This window comes from Bos grunniens, chromosome 22 (genome assembly GCF_055505025.1).
Source record: "Bos grunniens cultivar Pamir isolate PY7600 chromosome 22, Bosgru_T2T1.0, whole genome shotgun sequence".
Taxonomy (NCBI): domain Eukaryota; kingdom Metazoa; phylum Chordata; class Mammalia; order Artiodactyla; family Bovidae; genus Bos; species Bos grunniens.
In genome coordinates this window covers 56,832,529-56,845,791 of record NC_141186.1, presented here as the reverse complement: position 1 = coordinate 56,845,791, position 13,263 = coordinate 56,832,529, and the positions used below count along the sequence as shown (strand labels likewise).

General features: G+C 50.0%; 1 protein-coding gene across 40 annotated transcripts in view; it reads right to left on the bottom strand.

The window, feature by feature from the left end:
• Positions 1-288: 288 nt before the first annotated feature.
• The window catches only part of TMEM40 (transmembrane protein 40), a 41,419-nt gene continuing 28,444 nt past the window's right edge, over positions 289-13,263 (bottom strand). For 15 of the 40 annotated variants that reach the window (XM_086368650.1, XM_086368651.1, XM_086368644.1 and 12 more), the window contains 7 exons: positions 12,308-12,343; positions 11,899-11,943; positions 11,492-11,539; positions 10,736-10,807; positions 10,578-10,652; positions 10,015-10,077; positions 289-514 (listed from right to left, as the gene is read on the bottom strand). In XM_086368650.1, coding sequence (XP_086224776.1) covers positions 432-514; positions 10,015-10,077; positions 10,578-10,652; positions 10,736-10,807; positions 11,492-11,539; positions 11,899-11,943; positions 12,308-12,343 — 422 coding nt within the window. In that variant the 3' untranslated portion in view covers positions 289-431. Of the gene's footprint in view, positions 515-8,980; positions 9,141-10,014; positions 10,078-10,577; positions 10,653-10,735; positions 10,808-11,491; positions 11,540-11,898; positions 11,944-12,307; positions 12,344-13,263 lie in introns of those variants that run through there. The other 25 variants (XM_086368674.1, XM_086368682.1, XM_086368648.1 and 22 more) reach the window with 3 other exon arrangements.

Sequence of the window (13,263 nt, the reverse complement as noted above, 5' to 3'; positions counted from 1 at the left end):
AGATCGGGGCTTCGTTGGTGGCTCAGTGGTTAAAAACAACAACAAAAACCTGCCTGTCAATGCAGGAGACACGGGTTCAATCTCTGGGGCTTTCCAGGGGCTCCAGCTTGCAGACTGCACATCATGGGACTTCACCACCCCCATAATCACATGAACCAATTCTTTTACAATAAATAAAGGTATTTGAGTATCTCCTACTGGTTCTGTTTCTCCGGAGAACTCTGGCTAATATATCCAGCATAGATCTCTGTCTCAACGATCTGCTGCAGTGTAACAAACCATTGCAAATTTGGCAGCTTAAAACACAACAATTTATTGTGTTCATGGTTTTTCAAGATGGTCTGAGCGGCACTGGGTGATTCTTCTGCTTCATATGGCATCTGCTGTGGCTGGAAAGTCCGAGATGCTTTTTCACTTGCCTGTCTGGTGCCTCAGCTGGAGTGGCTGCCAAACTTGGGACTGGTCAGACCTCTCTCTGCCTGGCTTCCCAGCACAGCCAGCTTGGGCTTTCTCACTGCAAAGGGGGTTTAAGACAGTCAGATTTCTTACCCGGAGCCTGAATTCCAGGAAGAAAAGCAGAAGCTGCCAGGCCTCTTAAAGATTTGGCCTGGGATAGTCACTTACCACTTGTGTTACATTCCGTTGGTCAAGATAAGTCACAATTGCAGCTGAGAGTCAAGGGTTGAGGACATAGGCACCGCTGCCCACCCCGTGGTGGGGGGGGTAGCACATGGAAGGGAGAGGTGGTTGGGGTCCCTCTGGGGAGACTCGCCACCCAGTGACTGTGGGTTCTGTTGAGTGCTGAGCCTGGATTAGTTGGTGTACAGCCTCGACTGCTGTGTCAGAGAGACCCAGAAAAGGAAAAAAGATCCCAGGGAACAACTAGTGTCTCTGCCAGTCCTGAGCCAGCCGCGAGGATGTGCCAACTGGCTAAAGCCTCTCAGAACCCACTGCCAGAGCAAGTGGGGGATCAGGACCCACGCCCAGAATCCATTAAGTGCAGGTGTTTTAGTGGGGAGGCTTGAGGTGCACAGAGCATGAGATGGTTACATGGTGTCATCGTATGAGTTTGAGCGAACTCTAGGAGATAGTGAAGGACAGGGAAGCCTGGTGTGCTGCAGCCCGTGGGATCAAAGAGAGTCGGACACGACTGAGCGAGTGAACAACATACCACGAAAAAGCGGCACCTCCTTGTGGTTTTTATTTTCTTCCTTTCCTTGATGACTAATGATATATATGTGTGTGTGTGTGTGTAACATAAAATTTACCACTTAACCATTTTAAGTGTATAATTCAGCAGCATTTGTAAATTCACAGTGTCCTATAACCATCACCACTATCCATTTCCAGAACTTTCTCATCACTCTAAACAAACTCTGTCCCCATTACGCAATTACCTCCTCTCTCACCTTCTCCCAGCCTCTGGTAACTTCTATTTATACTTTTTGTCTCTATGAATTTGCCTACTCTAGTGTCTCCTATAAGGAGATCTCATATCTCAGACAATATTTGTCCTGTTCTGACTGGTTTATTTCACTTGACATGGTGTCCTTAGCATCCTTCCATGCTGTAGCAGATGTCAGAATTTCATTCCCTTCTGTGGCTGAACGATACTCCATTGAGTGTGCAGAGTACTCTTTGTTTATTCCCACTAGCAGTGCACAAGGGTTTCAGTTTCTCCATAGCCTCACCAGTACTTGTTATTTTCCTTTTTTTTTTTTTTAACGTAATAGCCATTCTAAGAGGTGCGAAGTGGTATCTCATTGTGGTTTTGATTTTTGTTTCCCTAATGACTAACAATATTGAGCAAAGCAAACTATCCTCCCCAAAGTGAATGAGCCTCATCCGATGCACCAAAAACCTGCTTTCTTGTACTTGCTGGCCATTTAAAAAATATCTTCTTTGGAGAAATGTTCTTTCGATTCTGTTGTCTTTTTCTCTGTTTCATGTTTGAATTGGGTGGTTTGTTTTGCTGTTGTTGAGTTGTAAGAGTTTGTTCGTTTTTAATATATTCTGGATGTTAAACCCTTACTGGATGTATGACTTGCAAAAAATTTCTGTCCTTCTATGGGTTTTCTTTTCAGCTTTTAAAAAACATTTATTGAGCTGTGTCAGGTCTTAGCTGTGATTTTTGCCGCATCACGGGAGATCTCTCCTTGCGGAGCACTGACCATATAGTTGCAACACATGAACTTGGGTGCCCTGAGTCACGTGGGATCTTTGTTCCCCCACCAGATATCAAACCCATGTCCTCTGCATTGAAAGGCAGGTACTTAACCACTGGACCACCTGTGTGGTCTTTTTATTCCTGAGAGTTTCCTCTGATGCACGAAAGAGAGCAAGTTTATTCTTCAAAGGAAAATTCAGTGACAGAAAAACTACCACGCAAATAGCAAAAATACTGGCTACAACCAAGTGGCCCAAAGTGGAGTTCCGGGGTCACTCTAGACTAACTTTCTCCCTTCATTCATTCATTCAGAAAGTGACTCATTCATTGATTTTGAACAGACTCGGAGCCTAGCTGGGGAGACCAGTATGGACACAGAGGACTGCCCGGCTTTGTGTAAAGAACTCCAGCCCTGGGGAAAGGCGGTGAGGGTGGGGCAGAGAGGAGGGGCTGCGGGTGGGTGCACACTTCCAGCCATCCTGTGGACTAGACCTTAATGTCACCAAGTTTGCCCTTCTCTGCTCCTGTGGCCCCGCCTCCAGTCTCATCCCTAGTCTGGGCCCTCTGAGAAGCTAGCACAGGATGAGATGAAATAAAAAACAATTTCCTTCCCTAACATCCATGGGAGAGAAAACAGAGAATGGCAGTCTGGGATGATGCAAATCAAGCTCCAGGGGAAGATGATAAGGAAAGAGGGTCACGTGGAAGGGTTTTGTCTGCTGGCTAGTCTAAGGAAGGTTCGGCGGGTGTTGGGGAGTCCTCAAGCCAGTCGGCTGTCAGAGGAGTCCCGTATCTCCCAGGAAAGGGCCTGTTTAGTATGCCTCGGAGTCAATGGCTGGGAGCATCCCATGGGAAGCCTCAGTGCAATCCCAGACCACAGCAGCCCTGGGTCAACTAGATTCCCTGTAGTTGGAGGTCACGCTCATTCTCATGGCTCCCAAGGGGCCACCAGAGTGATCTTTCTAAAAGGCAATCTCCATGCTTCTCCTCTGCTCAAACACCTTCCAAGGCTCCCCAGTGTCCTCAGGCTAAAGTCCCAGGTCCTTTGGGAGAAAGGAGGCCACCTGCCCTTGTGTGCTGTCTTGCCCACTAATCCTCATGCCTACTCAGCCGGGCTGGGCTGACCCCTGTTGCCCCCCGACAAGCCATCCTTTCACTCCTCCCCACCTTTGCCCACCCTGGGCGCTCTGCCTGCAAAGCCCTTCCCTACACCTTTCCCGCACAGCCCAGTCCCCGCATGAAGCGCTTCCCCCAGGTTCCCAGGCTGTCAGCAGAATCCCTGCCTCCACCTCTGGAACTGCCTGGCTCCTCTGGAGTAGATGCAGGAGGACTCCCTGGGGCTGTGTCAGGAGAAGGAGACATCAAGCCCAACACAGCTGGACTTCTCACCTTTCCTCCTAAGGCAAACTGGCTTGGATGACCTCAAAATGCTCTCATACCCATGTCCTCCTTCCACTGTGGTCACGGCAGAAACCCAGCGCATGGTGTCCAAGGAACCAGAGATAGAAGCTCCCTCTTGCCCCACCCCACCCCCAAGCCCTACTTGCCCTACGTTAAACCCTACGTTTAACCCTGCCTTCCTGGACTCAGGATTCAGGACTCTATTTTTAGACCACTTGTTGGACTGGGACTCCTGGAATCTGCCTGAGGCCTGAGATGTAACCAGACCCCACTGGCGCTGGCCTTGAGCCCCAGCTGGGCAGAGAAGCGGTGAGGGGTTCCCGGGGCCGTGCCCCAGGGAGGCAGTGCACCAGGGCAGAGAGACCCTCTGCTGAGATCTGGAGGTGGGGGGCTTTCTCTCCCAGAGCACAAGGGGCTCCTACAACTTGACCCAGCTGAGACCCTCCTTTGACTACTGGGCCCAGAAAGGCCAAGGTTACCAGCAGGAGATCAAACCCACGTCCTCACAAAGCAGTCAGGCTGCCAAACTTTGGAAAGATGAAGACAAATGGTTGCTGCCTTCTCCTTGCTCTGGCTCTCTCCATTCTGTGTGCACCTCGTCCAGCTCCCGTCTCCCAGCTCGTGCTGTGGAGAGCTCCCCGCTGTCCACGGCCTGCAGATGGGACCCACTGTTGTTTGTCTGTTTGTCTGACTGCGCAGGCTCTTCACTGGTGCATGCGGGCTCTCTAGTTGCTGCACGTGGAATCTTAGTTCCCTGACCAGAGATCGGACCCGGGCCCCCTGCACTGGAAGGAGGAGTCTTCCCACCAGGGAAGTCCCAGGATCCAGATTTGTTTAACCATAAATAACTGGAAAAAATTTGTTTAATTGTGGTAAAATACACACAATATAAAATGCACCATCTTGACTATGCTTAAGTGTACCATTCAGTGGCATAAAGTACATTCATATTGTTCTGCAACCCTCACCTCCACCCAGCTCCAGAACTTTCTTATCTTTCCAAACTAAAACTCTATCCTATTAAACCCTAACCCCTTAAGCTCTCTCCCCCCACCCCTACCCTTGACTACTCTTGAGACTTTGTATAAGTGGAATCATTCAGATTTGTCCTTTTGTGTCTGGCTTATCTCACTGAGCACAATATCCTTGAGGGTCATCCATGCTCTCGCATGTGTCAGAAATTTATTCCTTTCTTCTTTATTATTTTATTTATTTATTTGGCTGGGCTCTTAGCTGCGGAGCTCGCAGGCTCAGTAGCTGTGGCGTGCAGGCTTAGCTGCACGTGGGATCTTCGTTCTCTGACCAGGGATCAAACCTGCGTCCCCTGCATTGCCAGGTGGACTCCTTACCACTGGACTCACCAGGGAAGTCCCGGAAGTTGATTCTTTTTTTAAGGTTGAATAATACACCACTGTTGTGCACAGACCGTATTTCGTTTAACCATTCATTTGCTGATGGGACACTTGGGTTGCTTCTACCCTTTGGTTACTGTGACTCATGCTGGTATGAACACGGGTGTGCAAAAATGTCTTTCGATCCCTACTTTTGATTCTTTCATGCATATATATCCAGAAGTAGACTTGCTTGATCATAAGTTGATTCTATTTTTAATTTTTGGGGGAACCACTATACTATTTTCCACAGCAGAATTTGAAATTTAAAAAAATTAGTTGCCAGCGTTAAACAAAACCTGGGTTTCCTGCTTCTGTTGAGACATGAGAGGTCTAACATCACTCCCAGAATCAGTCTCTTTGGGCAACCCCCCACTGCGGGCAGCTCTAGGTCCTGGCTCCACAGGACTCTCCCTCGAGCTTCGTGGTCCCAGCCTCTTCCCCGTGTTCCCCGAGTCCTGCCTGGGTGCTTAGGGCTGCCTCCTCAGTTAGGCTCTGTGAGACCTCCGTGCCTTTCCAGTCTCCTGCATCTGTTTTACAATCCCCTAGAACAGAGCTCTCTGTTAAACACCGGCTGTGGTTCTGTTTTCCTGGCCGGCTCTGGCTGGTCCCACTCAGCTGGTGTTCCTGGCAAAACTGGAGAGTCACTGCCCTCTTCGGTCAGCTCCCTTGGCCCCTCTCTCCCAGGTTCCCCGTTTTCCTTTCATTTTTACTAAGTATTTATTTGGCTGTGCGGAGTCTTAGTTGCGTCATGTAGGATCTTTTAGTTGCGGCTTGTGGGGCCCCTGCCCTGGGAGCGTGGAGCCTACGCCATTCGACTACCAGGGACATCCCTACGCGCCCCGTTTTTCTCCACCGGGCTGACTCTGCCTGCCCCTGGGGGCTCTGATGTGCCCTCCTGCCCGAATCAAGTGCCTCTACTCTGTGTCAGAAGCATGGTGATCTCCCGTAACCCTCGAGCACGCTGTGACGTGGCTGCTACTGTGATCCCCATCGCACAGATGAGGAAACTGAGGTCCGGACGAGGAAGGCTAAACCACCCTGCCCCCGGTCAGCAGATTCACGTTTCTGTTGTGAAACCTTGTGTTCTGTTTGTCTATTTGATAAATATCCTGTCGGCGCACTCCAGGCTCCCTTTTGAGGACAGTGAGTTATACACAAGGCATTGAAATCTAAACCTCAGAAGGCAACTTTCCGTGCCTTAGTTTTCCCATCTGTACAATGGGGATGGTGGACAGGTGCTATCTCTCAGAATTATGATGAGGATGAAACGACGTCAGGATGGTAAGGATGAAATAAAACGTAACAAGTACTGAGCAAATGCCAGCTGCTGATACTATCATCTAAATATAGAGAAGTTATTCTATAAAGTATGAAATGCCCAGTGGCTGGAAATGATGCTTATGGAGAGTATGTAGTAACGGAAAAATGCTTATTATGTATGAGAGAAAAAAAGGCCTGAAATCAAAACAAATGAACTCATGCACTAAAAAGACTCACAGGAAACACACCAAAATACCATCTGTGGTTCATTTTAGTTCTGGGATTCGGGGAGATTTTTTTTTTCTAACAATTTTTTTTTTTTAAGTAATACATCACTAAAAAGAAGCAAGGTGCTAAGACACTTCAGTCGTGTCTGACTCTGACACCATGCACTATAACTCTCCAGGTTGCCCTGTCCATGAGACTCTCTAGGCAAGAATACAGGTCTCCTGCATTGCCAGGTAGGTTCTTTACCATTAGCGCCACTTGAGAAGCCCACCCCCCCACCACCACAAAAAAGAAGATACTCCTCTTCAAACTGATCTGCAGGTACAAAGCGATCCCAGCAGAGTTCCCACCGGCTTCTCAGCAGAAACTGACAAGTTGATCCTAAAGCTTGTATGGAAATGCAAGCGACCCAGTACAGCCGGAACAAACTTGGAAAGAAGGAACATGGCTGGAGGGCTGGGCCCCAGGTGACGCTGTCAGGGCTGAGCTGAGAGCTGAGTGTTGAGAGAACACAGCCGTGACTATCAGGAACATTCCCTACTCGTGGCTCACTTTATCCTCCTGAAATAAGGCCTTAAGCTTCACTGACAGAGGCCTCTTAGAACAGAGCAGGAAAATTCTTGCAGTACAAGGTGCTCTGGGAGGCAGCAAGGCTTTTCATCCCTTGAGGTGTAGGAGTTGAGTTGGAAAATCCCAGGAACGAGAAAACGTACAAGTCCTGAGGAATTCTCTAGTCTCACAGTTTCCAAAAGATTAAGTTTTCATCAGACCACAGTGATTGGAGGGCAAAGGACACCCAGTAAGATGTTCATAAAGTTTCATTTTTTTTCATTTTAAGGCCCATTTTGTTTCTGATGATAATGTCCCTCCTGTTTTGATTTGGGGCTACTATGCTTTCTGTTATAAAACAATGCTGACAGTTGATTTTTTTTTATTTTTTAAAAAATAATTTAATCTATTTATTGACTGTGCTGGGTCTTCGTTGCTGCTCGGGCTTTTCTCTAGTCGCTGTGAGCAGGGGTACTCTCTAGTTGCGGTGCGTGGGCTTCTCACTGAGGGGGCTTCTCTTGTTGCGGGGCACAGCCTCTAGGGTGCAGGCTCAACGGCTGTGGCACACGGGCTGAGCTGCTCCGAGGCAAACAGGATCTTTCGGGATCAGGGATCGAACTGTATCTCCTGCACTGACTGGCAGGCAGATTTTTCCCACTGAACTGCCAGGGAAGCCCTGTTTTTTGTTATTTTTATTTAGTGGGCAAAGTAAGGAGTTGGTAGCTCTCCTTTTCTCACTTGATAAAAATATTCTGTAACTCTGAGACATCCCAAAGCTGAGAAATACTGGGGGAGACTGCGGCTGGCTCAGGGATGCTCTGCCTGCTGTGGGGACTGGCCTAGGAGAACACAGGCCTGGGCACACTCACACTCTGCCCCAGACTTGCTGTGGGAACCTGACAAGTTATTCCGTGTCCTTGAGTCTCCGTTTGTCCATCTGCAGAATGAGGGGGATGCACATATATTGAGGCTGCTGTGAAAATTCAACCAACGCAGTGGGCCGGGACCTGCGGAAGCACTTGAGAAAGTGTCCTTCAGAGTCTATGAGCTCAGAGAAGGCCCCCACTTTTCTCTGCTGCAAGTTGAAGAGTCCTCGGTTCTCCAATTATTTTTTATATCCACACTGGTTTCCTCTTCTGTGTTTTCTCTACTTTGTCACTGTCATTCCTGACATGTGAATCTAAAACATTCTATCGGTGTGGCCTGACTGTGCACAAGAGAACATACTCACCTCCTTCAATCTAGACGCTATACCTTGATTAGTGAAACCCGAGCTTACCATGGATTTTTTGTGCTCTTATCTCACTTCTTTGGTATTTACTGAGCTAAGAATACCTCACAGCTCTAGATCTTTTTTCACAAGAATATTTGCAAAACCCTGCCTCCTATTCCAAACCTGTACAATTGAAATCTTGGACCTAAAATGACAGGTTTTTCGCATTTATTCCCTTTTATAGTTTGTCCAGTGGGAAAAGGTTACCCTCTGACTCAATGGGGTCAGAGAAGACCCCGAATGTATTCTTACACTCGAGAAACCTAAAGGAACGCTTAGCTGACTCTTTGTAGTCTAGGGAAGAGAGGGTTTATTTGAATCTTGGTGGAGTCAGGGGTAGCAGGGCTGGCCCTGGAGGAGCTGAGGGAAGACGCCGGATGCTGTGGCTTTAGTCCCCAACATCTCACCTGTGTCAGGCTCACCCCCGGGGCCCAGCATGGTGCTCCCCGGCCTCAGAGCAGCAGGCCAGGATGGCCTGGGCACTTGAGAGAAATCACAAGCCCAGACAGATGACAGCTTGCAGGGCCCAGGGGCTCCTACTGTCTCCAGACAGGACTGATGTCCCAGGACCCCCCTGCTGATCCAGGCCCCTGTGAAGGGCACAGGCCCGCACCCTCCCCGCTCCTGCCATCATCCTGGCATCTGGGTTTCATGCAGACACTGCCCGAGGGACAGCTCAGCCCGGCTGGTGCCAACGTTCACTCCACATGGAAGGCAAAGCACTTTCTTTATTGCTCTAGCGTGGCCCGCCCGCGTGTCTCCCAGGACGCCGCTCTGTCCTCATGGGTGGAGAGGATGAGGTGGTGGTCACACCGGGGCCTGGCCTGGCCGCCCACCGGGCATTGGCCTCAGTCAGTCTTCCTGACGCCTGGAAGGCAAAGCCCACAGGATGGCACGGGATTCTGAAGGCAGCCAGGCCTCCTCCCCACCGTTACCCCAGAGGCGCAAATGCCCCTAACAGCTGACATAAGGCAGTCATGACCCACAACCATTACAGCTAGTTTCTCCTTTAGCATCCGATGGGTTAAAGGAGATGGAAGTCTCTGACCTAGAGACACACAGCCCCTGGCCCGTCAGTTTTGTGATGTAATGGTAGGCACAGAGCTGCTGGTCAAGAAAGCGGATCTCCTCTAATCCTGCCCGGCCACTCTAGCTGTGTGATTCCGGCCTAGTCACTCTACCTCTCTGAGCCTCAGTTTCCTCACTGGTCAAGTGTAGGAGAACTAAAACCCACTCCCAACACAAGTTGCTATTAAGCAAATAAAAATCACAGAGAATATACTGTTTAGAGAGGCTCAAAGTTGTCTGAGCAAATGAGGAATACCCAGGTCCCCTGTACCCTTCCACAGCGGTTCACACCTGAGGACTTTTGCATCCATTCCTCATTTGATTTTCATAACACCTTTGTGCTGTAGGTATTATGACACCCATTTTTCCAGCTGAGGAAACTGAGGCTAAAAGAGGCTCCTCAGAAATAGGAAATTGGAGGAGGGAGGACTTGAACATGGACATGAACTTGGGCAAACTCCGGGAGATGGTGAGGGACAGGGAAGCCTGGCGCGCTGCAGTCCACGGGGTCGTGAAGAGTCGGACACGACTGAGTGACTGAACCACAACAACAGGCCTTGAACCCAGGCCCTCACCTCCGGGCTCTGTCTCTTTCCTATATGCTAAGGCTCATTTGCAGCAGAAGACCCCGGTGGGGAGAGACAAAGTGAACAGAGGGAGAATGTGAACGTTACCTATCAGCCGAAACTTCTGAAAGAAGGGGATGAAGCCGTGCAGGACGCTGTGTATTCGGTACACTGCCAGAAACAGAGAGGAAGGTGATGCAGCCCTGTGCCCGCTTCGAGGGACCCCAGGGGCAGACCTCCCCCTGCCCACTTTGGACAAAGGCCTCACCCATACAAACAGAGCTCTGATGGAATTTCAGGCAGCAGGTTAAGCTTAGATAATAGGCCTGAGTTATTATTATTGAAAACAACCACGAACAGCAGTAACAATGCCAGGAAACTGGGCAAATTCGGCACCCACTCCATTAACTGCCTTGTTTTCAGGATCTGGCTAATTCTGTTTGTTTGCCACTTTAAACTGTTTCTGTTGTATTTTCATGGAGCTGCCCATTTTTTTCCATGGGGTTGTGCCAATGACCTCTCATTGACCTTGAGAGCAGTCAGGAAGCAAACATGAGCATAAAGAAATCTTTACAAAATATTTAAGTCGTGGCTTTCCGGCCCTTGGCGAGCCTCCGTGGCCGGCCCAGCCACTGCCCCCACACCAGACTCTGCCTGCGGTGGGGCCTTACCCAGGCCGAAGTAGATGCCAACAGTCTCCAGGGAGGCAAAGGTGAGCAGGCCGACCCCAAGGGACATGAACCAGTCTGCAGGGGCAGCAAGGGAGAGAATGATCAGCCTGCAGATCCAGACCCCCTCCCCGTATTCCCACACCGCACCACCCACTCACCTGTGTAATAATGATAACACACCAGCAAGGCCCCAATGGCAAAGCAGAGGAGGATGAAATGGAAAAACTCATCTGTCAAGGCAGAGGTGGGGTTACTGTTTACCTCTTTCTCTCTCTTTTTAATTAACTAAAAGTATTCTTATCTCTGCTCAACGGGAGCTTTATTCGCTGTTCCAGGGTCTTCCCTGGAAGCCCAGTGGTTAAGACTCCGAGCTTCCTCTGCAGGGAGCTTGGGTTTGATCCCTGTTTGGGGAAATAAGAGCCCTTGTGCTGCCAGCGTGGCTGAAAATAAAATAAAACCATGGTCTCCCTTCCTACCGTCATCCTTCCCCTTGAGACCCCCACGATTGCAGGCCTATAGCTGAGAAGGTCTCGCCTGTTCTCATAATTCCTTCCCTAGAGTCCAGCCCACCCAGTCCTTGCTCCCCATCATGGCCGTAAGGCCTGGAGGGCAGTTCTCATCCTAGTGACTCCGTGTACAACAGAAAGAGCACACCACCAGGGTTCAAGCCCAAGCTGCGCCTCTCACTAGCTGTGAGACCACTTCCTGACCCTGAGTCTCAGTCTCCATATCTGCAAAATGGGCATCACTGGAACACTCTCTCAAGCTGATTCCAAGCTGAGGAGTTTGTGAACTGCAAGGCCAGTGGCAGAGGTGGGCTGTGATTACTTTTGTTCCAGGCCACCAGCTGACTTCCTCCCCAGAGAAATTGAAATTAGACAGTGGCAGCAGCCCTAGAACCTTAATTTCCTTACCGTCCTTCTTTATATTCAGTCTTCTTAGCTGAGAGGCCTCCACTTCTCCTTGGGAACAAGAGAGAGATGAGTGTTTAATGGAACAACTCGGGGGATCCTCTCTGAGGAGGCCTCACTGAGAAGGGCTCTCCCGGGTTCTAGCTCCTGGGTCAGAGGGCGCTCACTTCAGGGTGGTCAGGGCAAAGCTGGAAGGTGGGGCAACTGTCCTTGGATCCCTGCTGACGCCCACCTGCTCCACAGGCCTGAGTCTGTTCTGCTCCACGTCCCCTGAGCCTGGAGGCCCCTTTTCTGGGTCATATGACAACCTGGGTAATGACGGCATCGCTGCTGGAACCGACTCCCACTCCCACCTCCCAGGCTGTTTGTAGTCCGTCCCAGGCCTTGGAATCCAGGCCACCCCCGACTACCTGCATATTTACCACTCATGGGGGTAGAGCCTCTCCTTCGGAGTCCTGGAAATTAGAAACTCAACATTAGTGCCCAGGCCAGCTTGGGCCCTTAACAGATGCCACAGGTGACCTCTGAAAATGCCCCTGTCAGATTCTCCAGTGCCCAGGGGATCTATCTATAGACTGTTATCAGTAATCCCTTTGCTCTTGCCTGGATCCCCTTTCTCACCTCCCCTGGCCCCCCTCATACCACAGCCAGCCCCGCCAGCCTACTGAGCCCAGGTCAGAGCCCCTGCCCAGAGTGGACATGGGGTCCCATCTTTTGTAGTCATGCATCTGACAGCAGTTGGCTGTCTTGGGGGAAAGATGATGCCCAGACCTCATCAATACCAGCACCAATGACCCCCCGCCCCTAACAGACACTTACCTGATTCTCCTGAAGGCACCACCTCCCCGGGCACACCTGCACAGAACAGAAATCAGTGATTATATACTTGTATGCTCTGGGTGGTAAGAAGTTACACCTCAGGGAAGGTGGAACTCTCTCACCCAGAGGCTTTCCACTGATCTGCAGGGAGCACTGGAGCAAACTGGAGGGCTTCTTTTCCATCTAAAGGGACAGGTGCCATAGGGCAGTCCCTGAAAGCTGCCACAGTTACGCCTGCCCCATGTTACAGGTCTTCTAATGTCCCACGAGAAGCTAGAAATTCAGGTTTTTAAATAAACTTCTTGACTATAAAAAAATTGGCAATTCACATTCCATCCAATCAAAGATGTCATGGTTTGTGAGAATGACGTCAATTATAACTGTGGGTTGCCAGTGATTTTAAGATGCACCCCGATTTCACAGATGTCCATATGTGAAAAACTATTAGTCGCACAATTGAATTGATGAAATATATTAAGAATAATGGGGGTTGCCAGGTGACTCAGTGGTAAAGAATCCACCTGACAATGCAGGAAATGCAGGAGACATGGGTTCCATCCCTGGGTCAGGAAGATTCTGGAGGAGGGCATGGCAACCCACTCCAGTATTCCTCCCTGGAAAATCCCATAGAGAGAGGAGCATGGCGGGCTACAGTCTATGGGGCCACAAAGAGTCAGACACAATTGAGTACGGATGCACCATTAAGAATAATAATAAAGACATGCTGGGATCCAGATAAAACACATCTGCACACACAGGCCACCGGTTTGCAATTTGTGCCTGTTCATTGCTCTGACCCAGGTGAGGACACTTAGGCCTGCGCCCCAGCCCCATCAGGCCCAGAGTTTACAGGCCAAGCTGGGTTGTACTCTGGGGGCCCTGGACCCCGACCGCAGTGTCAAGCTCCTGGTCGGGGCTGCCCAGGATGGGTGGAGCCCTGTTCCTGCGCTGGGCTG